Source organism: Kogia breviceps, chromosome 19 (genome assembly GCF_026419965.1).
Source record: "Kogia breviceps isolate mKogBre1 chromosome 19, mKogBre1 haplotype 1, whole genome shotgun sequence".
NCBI lineage: Eukaryota > Metazoa > Chordata > Mammalia > Artiodactyla > Physeteridae > Kogia > Kogia breviceps.
Genome location: NC_081328.1, coordinates 16,886,997 through 16,905,638, shown reverse-complemented (window position 1 = coordinate 16,905,638; position 18,642 = coordinate 16,886,997). Strand labels below are relative to the sequence as shown.

Below are 18,642 nucleotides of genomic sequence, written 5' to 3'. Positions count from 1 at the left end.
AAACAAAATAAAAAACTAAAAGGTATATGTGTGTATTTTTTTCTTTCATGAGATTTAATTCAGATTTAATTTTTTAAGTAGAGGGAGAAAAGTCATCTTCACTTGTAAGTGGGAGCATCTATATATATATATAAAATGAATAAGTTATATATTCATATATAACATATATATTGGCAAGACTGTACTCCCTCCAAAGGGTCTAGGGGAGAATCCTTGTCTCTGGAAGCTTCTGGTGGCCGCATGCATTCCTTGACTTGTTGCTGCATAACTCCAGTCTCTGTCTGTCTTCCCATGGCCTTTGGGCTTTGTTTTTAGCTGGGCCACACATCTTGTGGGATCTTAGTTCCTCTACCAGGGATTGAACCTTTGGCTGTGGCAGTCCTACCTAACCCCTGGACCACCGGGGAATTCCCTCCTTTGGTCTCTTAAAAGAACATTTCTCTTGGATTTAGGCCCCAGTCAGATAATCCAGGATGATCTCATCTCAAGGTTCTCAGTTTATATCTTCAAAGACCCTTTTTCCAAAGGAAATCACTATCGCAGCTGCTGGTGTGGACATGTCTTTTTGTGGGCCACCACCATTCAACCCTGACGATGGTGTTTGGCTGGAGTGGAGTGGTGGTTGGCTATAAGTTTCTGTCTTGCTAGGTTGCCCCTTTCCTGGTCCTGTGGCTACAGAGAGCAGGCTTTTGTTGGGGCTTTTTTGTCTGTGTCTGTTGGTATTTCCATGTTGCTGCCTTCTTCAGCCCCAAGTCTGAGATACATAAGACAAGAGAACCCTAGGAACGCACAGTACTGAGTTCCTTGAGTTTTGAGGTCCCTCAGCCATCTGTCAGAGACTCTTCTTATGTTTGTTTTATATTTTTTTCCAGGGTTTTCAGTTGTACTTAGGAGGAGGAGTAGGGAAATTATGCTATTCCATCTTCTCAGAAGCATAAATTCTGAAGCTATATAATAGATTTTAATATCAAAACAAAAATAGAAGTAGAGATGAAAGGTAAATACATCTCTTATGAGCGGTTTTCCTGCAGAGGGAGCAGCGTAAGCATCTAGCTCCTGTGTTAAATATGAAGGATTTAGTTCAAGAAGTGAGATTTATTCAATTATTGAGAACAAACTATCGGGACAGCTGTGATTGTCGGTCACACACTCATTTAGGTGTCTCCTAAACTGGTTCAGAACTTTCCATACATATGTAAATCAACCAGTGCCAAAATGGATATCTTTCTCAGCTCAAATCCCCTTCTGCATTGTTTCCTGTGTCTCATGTCTTCCTCCTTCTTGATTGTTCCTTTATTTTAGTGGAGCCCTTCCTCCATTTCCTGAGAAAAGGTGCCCAAGAGGTAAATATTTTGAGAGGTAGAGGTCTGAAAATCTCTTTATCCTACATTTGACTGTGACTCATTAAGAATTCTAGGTTGGAGATCATTTCCCCTCGGGATTTGAATGCATTGCTCTTTTGTCACCTAGGATACAACCCAAAGTTGATGCCGTTCTGCTGCTCATTCGTTTGTAGGTTGTATGTTTTTTCTCGTTGGAAGACTGTGGTATTTTCTCTTTATTCTGTCTTCCTAGGTTGGTATAACACTCAGCTACATAGCTCATTTAACTGTGGACCCTATGGGTAGATGAATTTCTGACACCTGCTTTAAACCCACTAGATTATAAATCCCTGGAGCTTTTGTATCTTCTGTAGCAATTATTCTCAATCCTGCTTGCACGTTAGAATTTCCTGGAGAGCTTTTAAAAATACTCAAAATTCTGACTTAATTGGTACTAGTGGTGCTCACTTTTTTTTTTTTTTAAAGAAATGAAATTATTCTATTATGAAGGCAGATTTGGGAGTAACTGCTCCAAAGTAACCAAAAGTCCAGTCTCCGTAGTAATTTTTTTTTTTTTTTTGTAAATCTAAATTTTCTTTGAAAGACTATCCTTTATTCTGAAATGATCCTTCTTGCTCTTTTTGTACTGTGTCCTTCTATATAACATGAAAGTGACAGTAGGTGTCAGGTTTGCTTGTTTTGTTCATAAATCTTATCTGACAAAAAGTCAAAAAATTTTTGAATGTATATTACTGGTCTATGAAATCAAAAAGTCTGGAATCTACTTACTACCCTTCATTTCCTGATATATGGGCATCTGATAAATATTTTTGAACTAAGACCAGTACTTTTCTTTTTAAAAAACAAAAACCATATTCAGCAAAATAAAACATCTCTCACAAAAGCCTATCTCTCATGGAATTTCATGTTGAGTAAATGAAAAGTGACCTTTCTGTGTCACTTCTATTCGTTAGTCTTACATAAGGCAATGTTAGAAAACTTGAGCAGTTTTGTAGAGAATTAGACTTTGTTAATGTAATCTCAGGAGACTTCTCCATGTTCTTAAAACAGCGTGTGGAAGAGACAGCAAGCATATGTTTTTTCTTTAGAGCTGAGAGCCGAGGATTGAAGTTGGCAAAACCGTGTGGCCGTAGGGAAGGAAACAGTGATGCTAACCAAGAGCAGGTTACTGTGCTAGATCCCTTGTTGAAGGGGGCATCTTAATCCCATTTTACAGTTGAAGAAACAAACTCAGTGTCGTTAAGTAACTATGAGTTTTGAAGCTGCAAAGGCACCAGAGTTGGCATTCAAATCCAAGGCTATCGACTATCAGTTCTTCTACCATGATACCCTCTGTCCACACTACCCGATGTCTCAGGGCACCAACTGGAGATTAGACACTTGGAAATATGGCTTACTAAAACATGAATGAATGTCTCCCTCTCTGGAATTTAAGATTCATGAGGACGGGAACAATGTCTGGCTTATTCATCTTTGTATCCTCATGCTTAGCTTAAGGCAAAGGCCATAGTAGGCACCCAGGAAGTATTTAATGAATAAGTCAGGCTCCTTAAGGCTATACCTACATGGCAACCTTGGTCCTTTCCCTACAGGGCTGCACAGGAGAACCAGCCCCCCAAATGAGAAGTAGGGATAGACGGAATCCATTCAGAAGAAAATCTTAGTTGAATTAGTGAAGAAGCTAAGATTTGTTGGACGTCTGTTAACGTTCTAGGTACTTGTATTAGGTGATTCATAAATTTGTCTCAAAATATAAAAAGGTTTTATTCTAATATCTGTATTACTTCACCCCTTCTCTGGAGTAATGAGCAATAAAGCTAGCAAAGAGGTGTATGATTGTTTAGGGACAGGAGGAGAAAGAAGTGACTGTAGTTTTGATCCATGGGGATCCTTGAAACAGGATCCGAGTCTTATTCAACTTCTCATTCCCAGTGCTTGGGACAAGTGCTGGCACACATTCACAGATGACTGACAGAACGGCTGCTAGTGGTAGCATGCTACAAGAGCAGGTGGAAGCCATTTGGGTTCTGAAAAAGAATGGGGTAGCATGGACAGAAATATGATTCCAGGAGATGGTGCACCTGCAGGTAGCCCCTGGTTGAAGCTTTGCCATGTGGATAGGATGGTAGTCAGAGATGGGAAAAGAGAACAGATGAAATCTAATAGTCCAGGAGATATCCACCCTGTTCTCTAGAACCGACTTCATAACGTAATTCATCCATGTGACACTTAAGTAGCAATCTTGTTTGCCTAAGAATGTACTTGAGTGAATTTTTACCTCTGTAAAAAAATCAACCTTACACTTGTACAAATAGTACATAGGAATAGAATATGCTCCAGAAACTGGATCGTAGACTATGTACGGAGAACACCAAAATGATTGGTGTGTACCATGCTGTACTCTGGTATCTCACCTGGTTGGAGAGGAGACTGCATACATGAGAGATAAGACTGGAAACAGTGAATTCAGATCAGGGAGGAAGAATATGATTTTTACGCTGTCAACAACTGGGAACCATCAATGATCCGTTTTAATATGGTACTTGGTATAGTTAATAAAAGCTCATTTATTTCTCCTTTTCTAAGATCAGCATACTATTTAGATTAACAAACAAAATATAAATTGAATGTTTAGAAACTATTTTTTGACAGTGAACTTCCCGTTTTACTTAATACAAATTTACTATGTTCCAATTCCGTGCTAACCACGTATCCATTATACCTGGTTCCCAGTGAGAAAGCATCTCTCTTCTTGTACTCCCTTATCTATTTTTTTAAGATTTTTAAAATATAAGAACTACGGAAAATAGGCAGTACATTTACATTTCAGAAATGGCACAGTGAAAAGCCACCTTCCTATCTGTCCTTTCGTCCAGCCATCTTCTCTGAAAGCAGTTGCTTTTGTGTATCCTTTTAGTCATATTCTATAACCCAAGCAAATATGGGCATATATTAATTTTTCGAACTTTTAAAAAATGGAACTTATATCTTGGCATTTTTTCCACATTGGTTCAAAACAAACCTTCCCGATCCCCTTTTTATGGCTGTATGTTCCACTTCTATGGATTATAATTTACTTAACCAGTCTCCTACTGATGACTTGTGTCTAATCTGCTCTTTTCAACAGTGGTCACAATTTGTCAGTTTACATGTGTTCCAGTTTATCTGTAGGATTAAATTCCTGAAGATGAAATTGTTGGGGCAAAGGTTAAATGCATTGTGATCTTAATGGGAATTACCAAATTGCTCTCTCCAGAGGTTGTAATAACTTATTTTCCCACCAGAAATGTCCTGAGTACTCACTTCCCCATTTTTTACTAACAGTATTATTAGCAAGCTAAATCCAGCTGTGTTCTTGATCTCATTCCTTCCTTCTGCTCGTAACTTGCATCTTTGGTCTTCTCTGTGTCCTCAGTATACATGCTCAACCTTCCCATCCACTCTCCCCGGTCTCTTCCTTTGCCTGTTTCCCTCTTCCTATGGCCCCGTTTTTCACATCTTCATGATGAACTTCTCCAACTCATTTTCCATTTACTAAAAGCTCATTAAACCTGTTTTCTATCACTAAACTCCCTTGAAGGTGATATCATACTCATGTTGTTACAGCACTATTGTTTCCTTTTTGAAACTCTCCTCCCTTGGCTTTTTCACTGCCTATTATTTTCATTCCTTCACACCGAAACACACACCACTCAGTGATTACTTCTTGGGCACTTACTTCATGATGGGCAGTGTTCTGGTAGTTGGAGATTTCACATGGACTACGACAGCATCCTAGTGATTCTCCCTCTGTAGAGCTTCTCCCCTCCCAAATTCTTGTAACCATGGCTCACCTATAATACAAACGGGTTTGTGTCATGTCTGTGCAGTAAATCTCCAAATACTTCCTACTGCCTGAAATCCAGTCGCTTAGCATGGCATGTAAAGCCTTCAGTTCATGTGGCAAATGTCTGAACCCCAACTAAGACCATGAGGCAGTACTAAGGCCAGTGAGACTGACTTAGCAGTCTAATGAAAAGGAAACAGGTGCTTAAAAGAAACACACAGTGAGCTTTGGAGGCAGAGGGGTGCTCAGCTCAAAGAATACAAAGCAACATGTATACAGGCAAGCTATTACTTGTAAATAAAGCAAGCATAGTGGAATTGTCAACACTTCTGTAAAGTTTCCCTCACCTCTTCTAAGTTAATTTCAACAAACTACTGACCTCACAGAATGTAGTATACAATTTTATTATATATTGTTTTACGTTATCGTTTGTATCCCACTCTTAATCTATGGGCTTTTTGTTTGTTTGGCTTTCTTTTTTTTTATGGTACCTATATGGGATGATGGATGCTTACGAAACTTATTGATAACTATTTCAACATATGAACGGCAGAACATTATGCTGTACACCTTAAATTCATACAGTGATGTATGTCAAGTACATCTCAATAAAACTGGGGGGAAAAGTCCCGTTGCGGAGCACAGGCTCCGGATGCACAGGCTCAGTGGCCATGGCTCACGGCCCCAGCCACTTCGCGGCACGTGGGATCTTCCCGGAGCGGGGCACGAACCCGCGTCCTCTGCATCGGCAGGCGGACTCTCACCCACTGCGCCACCAGGGAAGCCCGATCTATGGGCTTTTTGAAGGCCAAGATAAATTCCTTTTCATTCAAAGGAAAATGAAAAAACCAAAGCTGGATTAACTAATTAGGTTAATTAGTTAACCTAACTAATTAGGTTAACTAATATTGACATTACTCCGGACTATAAATTTTAAAATATTTTTTATGTAATACCATAAATAACATACTAGTTGCAACTGATGTTACTAGAACTGAAAACAGGATTTCACATTAATTTTTCACTTAATTTCTTATTAGCTCTGACTGATGGGTGTAATTTTTTTGGATTCTTACTATCCTAGCTGAGCCCCAATTTTTGTGCATGTATTGACAATGCATAATAATAAAAAACAAAAACAAAACAGAATACAGCTTTTATATTATTGAACTTTATGTACAAAATCATTTGATTTCAAATAAACATTTAATGTAAAAACACGTTCTTTTAAACTGATTTTTTTTTTTTACATCTACTGTACCATTCAAATGCTTTATCATCTTACATGATTTCTTCAAAATCTCTTAACAAGGGTACATATAGAAAAGAATTTTTTTTTTATAAATAGAAACAAAGGGATTTTTTCAGCTTTTATTATAAGATGACATAAAAAGTTTACTCAACAGAAGTAATTTCATTACTATTTGGGGGAGGGAATCACCAACTTTTTGTGCAAACAATGCTAGCCTTCTTTTAAGCATTTAAGAGCATAACTGCTTAAGAAATGACATAAGCAATAATTCTACACCTACATCTCCCCTAAAATAATCTATTTTTTTTCTTTTTACATATGTGCACAGCTTTATTAGCAAATTAAAGCCCGAGAAAAATGCTCGAAATCCACTATCCAGAGGCATAATCAGAGTTTACTGTAACTCAGCATTTGGAGAGCTTACCAATCAAGGAGTCTGTAATGAAAGCTGCAGTTTCCCTCTTTCCTATTTTTTTTTAACACAAAAATCAATGACTAAGAACTTAATACTGGATGACAAATCACATCCACACTATTAGTTAAATAGCCTCACAGTTAAACACATCTCAAAGACCAATCAAATCAGTATTTACATTTTATAAATTTCTGAAGACACCATTAGAAAGCTTATATATCCCTTCATTAAACAAAATAGGGAACTGCATCTGATGGTGGTGGAATGAAATAAAAAAATTAAAAATACCTGTATTTACAGCAGCATTGATCCTTTATAAATAAAGAATATGAAAATGCATTTATCTTTAAGGATAATAAAAAATTGAGGTGATGTTACTCAACCACAGTGCTTGGAGTTGGACCAAAAACTCTATTGGTGCTTGTTAATGTGCCAGTAGTGAAACCACTTTCTGTTGGAGAAAATCCAACTGCAAATATGTGCATAAGACACATATAACACAGGGCAAAATTGCTCAAAACGATTCAAGTCAGCTTATCTGTATTGGATATTCTAATCGTGAAATACATTACGAAGACATCCTTGTGAAGAAGAAAAAAAGTTATATCATTTTCTGGTTCATTTTTATAGAACATTTCCTCCCTCAAAAGTGGCATCTTAAAAATCTCGAACTCATTCTTCCCTTGGTTTACAATCCTAATGAAGAGATATGGACAGCTGAATTTTCCATGTGATTACCTAATTGGGAAAGAAAAACAAGAAACAAAAAAAACCAGCAAAATGTTCAAGTTTAAAAAAATATACTGGGTGAGCAATGCACCAAAATTATCCACATAAAAACAAATGGATGGTCAGTAACCTTATAAGCCAACATGACATTTCACCATCGACAATGTGAAAAATTAACATGCTCTCAAACAGGCGAAAGATGAAGAAGTGCTATTTTTAAATTGTAAAATGAACTTACATCATGTAAAATATCTTATGTCGTAATTTTCATTCCAAATTGATAAATGATTTCAAAATCAAGGATCATTACTATTTGACTGCAAATAGTAATGCAACAATTTCACAAAAATCTTCAATTTTTAAAAAAGGGAATCACATTCCAATTTTCCCTCCCCAAGAAAATGTCTCACAATTACAAAGTAGAAAAACAGCCAGTCACAACTGCAAAAAAACATTATAATTTAAATATATGAAATAATTTCTCAATTATCAAGTCAATATATTTCATAAGACAATTGTTGAAGTTAAAAATACTTTCTTTGAAGTATTGCTTTTCATGCTCAAACTTGAGAATGTTTTAATGACATCAATAAAACTGATATACATGTAATGCTGCATAATGAAGTGAAATAGAACCCTGATAAAAATATCCTTGTTGAAATCATTTACTTCATCTGACAGTGCCTGTTTGGAACTTATGATTAAAAACAAAAACAAGACTCTTCCTAGAGGCTGAATTCCCTAGAATGAAATTTCAGTGTTTGTCCATACATGGGGTTAGGCCTTTTCAGAGTTTTTGTTTTTTGCTCTGTTTTGAAACCCCTGAGACACCATCTGTTTCCAAAGCTTTCTCTTTTGAGTTAATTTCACTAAAGCCATTTGCTGTCCCATTTTGTTCTTCAGTGATTTCTTCATTTGCAGGGGAAGCAGATTCTCCTTTTTCTAATTTTTGTTGCATTTCACGGAGCTTGGTAACAGCTTTATCTATTGACATTATGCTAATAAGGTTAAAGTCATGCATGCTGACTAGATGAAGCATGAAGTTTCGACATAAATTCTTCTTAATTATTTTCTGTCCATAGTTTTCTACAAACAGCATACAGGCATGATTCATTTGATTGTCAGCAATAAACCTATTTAATAAAAACAACACAAAACATCAATAGCAACACAAAGCATTTCTGTCAAATGCCACAGTGATAACCTAATATTATAGAACATTTAAGACTATATCCAAATCCAGTTAAGTGATGACTTAACAAGTAGTAAAACTATAGTGAATCTGAGATTCAATAACCTGAATGAGCTTACAGTTTTAGAATTTAAACAAATTTAATTTTAACCAGAGCTTAAATAGATGTCATTTCTGTTTTTCCTAACGAAATTAGGAACTTAGCAGTTAAAAGTATAAAACATTTTCTCTTGCCAGCACCACTTTCATTAACTATATAATACTATTCCCTCAGTTTCCTATTACAGAAGCAGTGTTTCCTCTACATTTTCAGTTCATGGTAAACCGCTGAAAAGATGAAGATGTCACAACAAATGTGGTACAGTGTGATTGGTTTGGTGGAAAGCAATGAATAAAATTTGAGAGAAGCAAATTAAACCAAATAGGAGAAGGCTGCTCAGTTACCCAATGAAACTGAGACTCTAACAGAGCCTGTAAAAGCCTGCCTGCAGATCAGATAAAATCCAAATAGTTTACCAAATACCTGCCAGTCTGTAATGCCAGTGTACCATGAACCCAGTAGTTGTTATGCTAACAGATTTGGATCAGGAATTAAAACAGAACTCAGTTAAGTAATTTGACTAAAATCCTATCTTGAACCTGGCATATCAGGACAAAAGGAAAAACAGATTTCAGGCGAGCCTCCATATTCATACTTTACTCATAACTGAGTTTTAGTGACTAGACCAGGGATCAGGCAAACATTTTTTTGTAAAAGGCTAGATAGTAAAACACTTTAGGCTTTGCAAGCCATATATGATCTCTGTTGTCTTCCTCTTTTTAATTTTTTACAACCCACTAAAAATGTGAAGACTACTCTTAGCTCAAGGCAGTTTACAAAAAAAAGGCTGTAGGCCATGCACCCAGACATCTGGACTAGAAGTTATATACCAACTCCTCTTTACTCTCCAAGAGTAAGGAAACAAAAGTGCCCCCCCTCCCACTTATTTCATTTAACTATAAATGAAAAAACCTTACATGCTTGTGCTATACAAGAAAGTCTTATATGAGGATCTAATACTAATGAAGGTAGAGAAGAAAAATATATGTACTGACAGGTAAATAGTTCACATAGGGAAGGAAGCAGATCTGCACGAAAAACAATGCTTCAGCCACAAAGGAATGAGAAATAAGGATTCTACCTTGAGCTTTAGGAAATGGTAATAAGAAATCAGAAAAGCTGCTTATATTTTATTCTGAATAATTAAGCAATTTAAAAAAATTGTGGCAGTAAGTGTGATAGTTTCCAGGAATTCCAGGTGTGTAGCACATGGCATATTATTTATGTATCCCCTAGCAATAAAAGGAATGAAAATTGATTATTTTTTTTTTAAAAAAAGGACACATTAAATAAAAACCTGCTGTTAGGGCTTCCCTGGTGGCGCAGTGGTTGAGAGTCCGCCTGCTGATGCAGGGGACACAGGTTTGTGCCCTGGTCCGGGAAGATCCCACATGCCATGGAGCGGCTAGGCCCGTGAGCCATGGCTGCTGAGCCTGCGCATCCGGAGCCTGTGCTCCACAATGGGAGAGGCCAAAACAGTGAGAGGCCCGCGTACTGCAAAAAAAACCCCCCAAAACCAAAAACAAAGAAAAAAAACCTGAAAACAAAACCTGCTATTAGATGGAGCTAGCACCTTCCTTAAACATTCTTTGAGGATAACCATTTTTCTTTATAATACTTGAATTAGGATATTTAGGACAAATTATATCTAAACAGAATTTTAAGTAAGATTCTAACAGATTTATAGAATTTGAAGCAACAAAAAGAATGTAAAGGAAGTGGAATGTTTGAATTTAGAAATACCCTACCCATGCTTCATGACATGGAGATTCCAGAGTTTCATCACTTCTTTCTCTCCTTCATTAACATCAGAAAATTCCTCAATTTGCTTTAAAAAGAAAAAAGAGAAAACGAAAAAATATCTATTAGATACAGAATAAGTATAATTGGTATTTCTAAGAAAAAATTGTGAGAATGTCAAAAACAGAATTTTTTGCAACTAAAAATACCACAACTTATTTATATAGCAAAGTGGCAATGTTTCTTAAAATCATCTATTTAGGTAGTAACTTTAAAAGGGAAATTCTAAGTTATGACAATAGTTACCTTTAAATAAAATGAAAAAACACAATACAGAATCACAAGAAGAAAATCTGTATTTCCTTTAGTTGGTTACTGTTAAAATGACAAAATTATAAAAATTGTAGATTCCTGAATTCCTTAATTTAGAAAAAGCTCCTTTACACTAAATCAAAATGTAATTCACATTAAACAATTATTAGTTTTCAAACAAAAATCATTTAATCATAAAATTCTAAAGTCACTGTCAATGATAATGATGATGATAACAGCAACAACAACAACAATAATAATTACAGTAATGGTTTTTTCTCTTAGCCATTCAGGATCTTTTTCATCTTCACTATCTACTTCCATTTCTTGTGGACGGAGAGGTAAACAAGTATCACTATGGAAATACAGGCGATTGTGTCCACTACTGTATGTTCGTTGCTGTTCCACTTCTCCATCTTCGGATTCAAGAAATTCAGACATGCTTGCTTTTGTTCGTTTTGGCCTAATGAAAAGAAATGTTGATGTAATGTTAAGTAACACAGAGAAGGCTCACAACCCCCAAATACAGTACATTACATTCCTACAGGTTTCTACCTAGGTATGCAAACACAAACTTCCACTGGGAGACACCTGAATCCCCCTATAACCACTAGAGCAGTAGCAACATTAACACAGGAAAAAGCTGTAAAGGAGGAAGTGAGAAAACCTCTGTAGAAACAGGAGCCAAGGGAGGGTTATACAGCAGTATACCACCCCAGAGACTTAGCTAATACTGAAATAAGGATTCCCACCTAAATGTAGCTTTGTCTGGCTTCCCTTTATTTCTCCAACATCATCAATAGAAGTCAGAATAAATTTTTGTTGTATGACTTTTTTACCTACCTGCACACAAGAATGTGTGTGATAGGTGTTCTCTTTACTGGTCCATTGCGACTAAAAGCAAATCCAGGTTGGCGATGAATATCCTGAGGATTTCCTGCATAGGAGCCATCATAACACTCGTTGATAGAAACATCTATCCTAGCACCTTTTGGATGATACTGTAACAAAAATGGCAAGGTGTTTAGGAAAAGAAAATATTAATTATACTAACTTAAATACCTATCGTTCCAACTTAAATAACTAAAAAGTACTTGTGGGTTCTTAATGTTTCAAAAACTAGGGCTTCCCTGGTGGCACAGTGGTTGGGAGTCTGCCTGCCAATGCAGGGGACACAGGACAGATCCCACATGCCGCGGAGCGGCTAGGCCTGTGAGCCATGGCTGCTGAGCCTGCGCGTCGAGAGCCTGTGCTCCGCAATGGGAGAGGCCACAACAGTGAGAGGCCCACGTACTGCAAGAAAACAAAACAAACAAAGAACAAAACAAAAATAAAAACACTAAAATACGCTAGGCATACCAGCATGGTGAACAGGAAGTCAGAAGACGTGGAGTAAAAAAGATCTGTGTTAAAATCCTGGCTGTGCCATTTATTGGCTTGGTAACTTCGTACAAATGATTTCTTGACTGAGCAAGGATAAGGAAATTACCACTTAATTCAGAGCTGGTGTGAGGATTATGTGAGTCATTAGAGGTGTACTGTGCAAATATACATAAACTCTGAATCATTCACTGTCAATTCATGCATAAGCAATCCATCAGTGTAGAGATTTGGGTATTTTGCACAAAGTACAATTTCTGAAAGTCAAATTGTATTATAATGTATAATATATTATGAGTAAGAAAAGATCAAAGTCACTCACCACATAGTTGAAGATAAACCTGCTATGGCAGAGTTTAAGATGTTTAAGCAAGCTATAGAGTTTGCGGCAGTTCAGAGTGCACCAAGGGCAATGCAGGTCATCTCTTGCTTCAGTTTGCTGTCTTGTATTGTTGTTATAAAGGAACTTTAAAAATAACAGAAAACAAAAAGAAGAACAGCAAATCTCCACTTACATATCTCAAGATATTTTGTTTCAATATTACCTTTAAAAATAGTTAAAACAATTTAAAAGGAAAATCAAGTCAGAGGCATTCTTTTTATTTAAATATGCCAAAATATTTCAGATATAACATGCAAAACAAAGGCATCTCATGATTACTTTAAAAAGAAGGGTCAGCTATGTTTACCTGATAAAATATTCTTAATTTTTGTCGGTTTTCATTTGAAGTATCTTTTTCTTTTCTTGTTTGCAGATCTGTAGTCAACGATTCTTTAACAGCTGAAAACATATATTTTTATATTTAATGAAAATAGTTTCTTCTTAAAAGTGAAGTAATACATCTTGTGAAAATAATTAAACAATAAAGGTTTCACAAAATTCTTCTTGTGGTATTTAATACAATGTTTGTTCTCACCCTAAACTGATGTTCAGGGGAACAATCCCCTTAATCAGCAACCCTAATCAGATAGTAAGGTCTTTATTGGCAGGAGCGTTTTTTTTTTCCTTTAAAAACCACCTATAATGTCCTAAAACATTCTAAAAATAACCCCAAGTAATTATATGTAGTCACTGTAATGCTTTTCGCACTTTGAGGTCAGAGTATGGTTTTGATTGGACTTTGTATTCCCAGTGCACAGCAGTGAGCAGATATCCACTAAATGTTGGTTTAACAGAAATTAAATTAAAGTGATTGCACTAATATCATTCCAAATCCAAAAGATAATCATTTGTTAATAATTCTGGTATATTACTTTACTGACTTAAAAATAAAAATTTTTATTTCCCCTGACATAAGTAATCATTTCATATGTACAATTTTTTATAAAACTCTTCTTCTCAGTTTCTTTGAAACTCTTTTATCTACTTGGCCACAGAACTCTTTGAGAAGTGCCCAGACCACAATTTACTTGGGAAATCTTTCCTCTGACATGGATCATTTCTTTTATCTCTTGAATCTGACTCTTACAGTGACCTGCACACAATTAATGGACATGAATGGTATACGTCAAAGACAGCTGTCTTAAGCCTTCTGCGTTCTTAAACAGTCTTAGATAAAAACATACGGATGCTCTCAGGTCAAGGACAGTGTTCTTATCAGGCAGATAAACAAAATGAAAGAATACTGCAACCTGGGCCTTAACTCAGCAGACCTAACTGCTACAATTTGTAAATGTTTTTCCTCTTAAAAATTTACTGGAAAATTTAACCTGGTAAAATTCAGGTTATGATGATCCTTTTCCAGCCCTAAAATTATACAAACACTCTGAAATAATGAAGTCAGTTCCATAACATAAACAAATTTTTATATGAATTTTTAAAAGCATACAGTTCCAAAGCCCTTTAAAGCTGCAATTCCAACATCTAAAAAGCTCTGAAAAACAATCATTTTCTCATGAGTTTGAGACAAATTTATTTAATGGAAAAACCCTAACCTGACATAAGGCTATCTATAAACCTCATGTGGAGGTGTTATATAGTATATGGCATATATCCTATATACAATACCACACTTATAAAATTAAAAAAACCAAAAAACCCCCAAAATTCCCACATACATCTGGAACAAAGGTTTTAAATAAAGGACTAATAATAGGAGAACCCTAATTTACTCAAAATATGCCTAATGTCAAATAATATTTCCCAAAGATTACTGGAGCAAAACACAAACTAACTAATCTAAAGCCTAAGTCCTAACTTTGCAAAGCATTATTTTGACAGCAAAGTTTTCGTACCAATAGTTTGAGTAGGTTTAACGGAACCAGGCTTGTTTTCTTGATGGAGACTCTCTGAATTTCTAGTGGCAAGAGGTTTGGCGATAGGAGCTGTAGATTTATCATTGGTCTCTCCTGTCCAACGAAGAGTGAACTGCAACGTAGGTCCCTGAGAAAATGTTTCAAATGGAGGCAGTCTCTTAAAAAGAAAAAACATGAAAACAGTGAAGATTCCAAATAATGAACTGAAAGAAATTGTAGGAGTAAAAAGAAAATATTTATGATGACATGTTAATGTGAATTTGACTTAACGGATTTTTCCTTAAAAACCCCAAATGCCTACATGGATGGCCAGGCAAATAAAGTAAATGTATAGTGCAGTAGAGCCTGTAGTACTGGAGGGCTCAGATTGTCTACAAGAGGCGACTACTTATCGGCAATTGCTGAATTATTGCCCCATACAAACAATGGCCCAACACAGCCAGATTTTCAGATCTTTTTCCAAGTTTCCAAGAGAAATATTCCAATTTTTATTTGTTGGTAATTAAAAAATTAAAACAAAAAACTATGATACCCAAAGCCTGCTGGTCTGCAACCTCTCTTAGATGACCAATTACATTTTTTGTGTAAACTGAATGATTATTAAAACAATTAGTAATTTTCCTTGACTTCTCTCAGCTTCACTGACGACTGCCCTTACTTCTCTTCTTTGGATTTTAGGACACTGAACTATCTTGGCTTTCCTCCTCCACCTCTAGTCACTTATAAAACCACTCTTCTCTTGGCCTCCTTAATTCCTAGCTAACATTTAGCCATATGCCCGAGTCTGTCACCCATCCTCAAGGATTTACCCATTAGACAGATGATCCCAAATTGGTTCTCCATTCTTTATATTTGAGCTCTAAACACTGCCACTTGGATATCAAGGTCATCCTGAACTAAAATATGTTTTTCGACGTGAATGTATTATCTTTTCTTTCCTTCTCAGGTACAATTATTTTTGTTCCCAGCATTATCAGTCTACTAGTGACCCTAAACTAAAAATTTCAGAATTACATTTGACCCCTATTCTTGCTTCTGCTTTTCTTACGTAATCAAGTATAGATCCTTACTATCTTATTAGTACAGTATCTTAGCTGCTCTCCCAGCTTCTAATTTTTACTTCCCATTCCATATCCAGGAGACCAAATGATCTTCTCAAAGACTGCTTTCATGCTATTCCCTTTTACAGAAACCTTCAATGGGCTCCTATTTATTTTTACTGCCACACAAGTCTAATCTCCCTCTACATCTTTATTACAAATAATCCTCTTAAAACTATAATTTTAGACTGGAATGAAGTGAAAGTGTAATCATATAAACCAATTTTGACACAGTGAGTCCATATCTAGGAATTTATCTTATAAAAATAACTTGCAATGCAAGAAGATACATGTATGGGTTGGCCAAAAAGTTCGTTTGGGTTTTCCATTAAGATCTTACAGAAAAACCTGAACAAACTTTTTGGTCAACCCAATATAAGTATACTCACTACAACATTTTTAAAATGTAAAAAAAATTAAAATAAATTATCCATTGAAGTGACATTGGTTTAGTAAATTATGGGACATTTATTTAAAAGAATAACACAGAGCTGTTAAAAAGAAGCAAATCTATATGACCTGACTTAAAAGGATACCCATTTTATATTGCCTCAATTTCTTGGGAAAACCCAACAACTCATATAATAATCCTTATTTTCCCATGGATAAACGTAACAAACTTTAAAAAAGAAATTTAAAACAGAAAGATAATACCTGCAGAAAATTCAAGCACTGTAGATATGTATAAAGAAATAAAAATTATTTAAAATCCCATCACCTAGAGGTAACCACTATTATGATTAATTTTATAAAAGGTGGATGTATTATTACATAAAAACTAAATATCATGGAAATCTTGTCAAAGTATTGTTCTTTCAATGGCTATCTTTTTAGAGTTGTTTCCAATTTTTCACTATTTAAAATTTTCAGGCAAGACTTGTTATTTACATCTTTTCAGTTAAACAGTTACTACCTTGTGACAAAACTGTAGAATGAAAATTAACGGTTATATAAAACTGTTAATAATTATATACACAATTAAAATTTTTATTCGTATCGCCAGTCTGCCCTCCAATAAGGTTATAGCAACTTATTCTTACATTAAAGCATTATTTGAGAGCATGTGTCCTCATGTCTCCAACTAGAAACTGTCAACCCTTTTTAACTGTTGTCAAACTTGTAGTCAAAAGTAGTATCTCTGATTTTGTTTGCATATTTTTGAATACTAGTAAGGTTGATTATCTTTTAAAAAGCTTACTGGTCATCTATATTTGTTGCTTTAAAAACTGTCAGACTGTTCTTTACCCATTTTTTCTAATTAGACTGCTTATGTTTTTATTAACAGCATATTCATATTAGCCTTTTGTATGTTACAAATATTAGCCCCAGTCCATCATTTGCTTTTAACTTTAGATTTGTGCAGTATATGATTCACTTTAATTAGTCATTTTTATTTTATGTTTTCTAGCTTTTGTAGCATACCTAGAAGGGCTTTCCTCATAGCAAGATTACATTAATATTCAGCTATATTTTTTTCTGAAGTTATATAGTGTTAATTTTCACATTTACATTTATGAGCCTTCTGGAATTTATTAGGTCTAAGTTTATTTCCAGATGGCTAGAGACCAATTCTGTCACATGGATAATGAACAGTTTATCTTTCCCACACAGATCTAACACCAATTTTATCATAGATTACATTCAAAATATACAGGACTATTTCAAGACTATGCTTCAGTGATGTGCTTACCTATTGCTAACATTTTACCATAAATTTAAGTTCTTTTAACTTTATACTATGTTCTGTTATCTGGTAAGTAAAGGTTCTCAGAAACTTTTCCATAATTTTCCTTAGTATTATTACATATTGTTCTTGGTTAACTTGAGACTAATTTTTTAAGGCTTAAAAAAATATCAGGATTTTGCTTGTGCTGGTACACTGATCTAATATATTTAGAAATAAATGACATTAGTATTCTGCTGAGTCTGCCTATCCAAGAAATGTATGTATGCCTATTTATTTTTTTAAGTCTCTTAGAAGAGTTATTTTAAGCCTGCTTCATCTAAGATTTGAAGATTTCTTGATAAATTAGTCATATGTTACCTGCTGTTACTATGAATGGAATTGAAAATATCAGTTAACATTTATTGAGCACTTATTTTATGCCAGGCACGGTGCTAAGCATCTTTAATTATTTCATTTAATTCTTCAATTCTATGCCTCGTTTCACAAATGAGAAAACCGAGACACACAGGGGATTAAGTAATTTGCCAGATGCCACATAGCTAGGAGTGGAGATTTGAAGCTGGCAATCTGGTTCCAAGGATGATGCCTTCCATTAAATACTCTGACTAGATAATTTTGACTTGTGTTTTTCAAAGTATATAAAAAAGGACTCTTCCTTCCAACATGAATTCCTTCCAATGTGAATTTGCATTTGGGGAAGAAAACATCAATCAAAAATGGGAGTTCATAACTATAACGTGCTCAGTCTTCTAAGTAGTCCATACCTTCCCATCAAGAATAGTCTCCCATGTTGCTCTTTTCTTGCTTATTGGACATTCTTCCATTTCCTGCATGGCTACTTCATATTCCCCATCTAAAAGCTGTAAGCGCCTGTTAGACAAACACATACACTTTAAAGTAACCTGAGTATTATTGTAAGTACACAAATTCTACATCTTTAGATTTATACTAAAAAGCATTTATTAAATTTATAAACTAGCTTACATACCCAACAAGACTTAAAAATATACCTACACTCCATTCCTGACAAAAGAAATTTTAATGATTTGTACTGATAATTATTACTAGAGAATTATTTCATTACTGTAGCTACTCAGATATAACTTTAAACATTTAAAGTATAATATGCCTAAGGTCTTAAAACTTGCTAAGTTTTAAACGTTAAGTATAAAGCATGTGCACAGGCTTTATACTTTTAAAAACAAGGTAACAACGGTGTTATAATACTTGCCTTAGGGAACCGCTAAGAATTAAGTCTGTTATCTTTAACTACTGTAAGTACTTGAACTAGAATTCTTGACTTTTATAAT

General features: G+C 35.1%; 1 protein-coding gene across 2 annotated transcripts in view; it reads right to left on the bottom strand.

The window, feature by feature from the left end:
• Positions 1 to 6,319: 6,319 nt before the first annotated feature.
• SUZ12 (SUZ12 polycomb repressive complex 2 subunit) overlaps positions 6,320 to 18,642 on the bottom strand; it is a 37,518-nt gene continuing 25,195 nt past the window's right edge. For both annotated transcript variants that reach the window (XM_059047842.2, XM_067021117.1), the window contains 8 exons: positions 18,097 to 18,202; positions 14,525 to 14,702; positions 12,979 to 13,070; positions 12,612 to 12,755; positions 11,753 to 11,910; positions 11,174 to 11,372; positions 10,606 to 10,685; positions 6,320 to 8,698 (listed from right to left, as the gene is read on the bottom strand). In XM_059047842.2, coding sequence (XP_058903825.1) covers positions 8,353 to 8,698; positions 10,606 to 10,685; positions 11,174 to 11,372; positions 11,753 to 11,910; positions 12,612 to 12,755; positions 12,979 to 13,070; positions 14,525 to 14,702; positions 18,097 to 18,202 — 1,303 coding nt within the window. In that variant the 3' untranslated portion in view covers positions 6,320 to 8,352. The remainder of the gene's footprint in view (positions 8,699 to 10,605; positions 10,686 to 11,173; positions 11,373 to 11,752; positions 11,911 to 12,611; positions 12,756 to 12,978; positions 13,071 to 14,524; positions 14,703 to 18,096; positions 18,203 to 18,642) is intronic.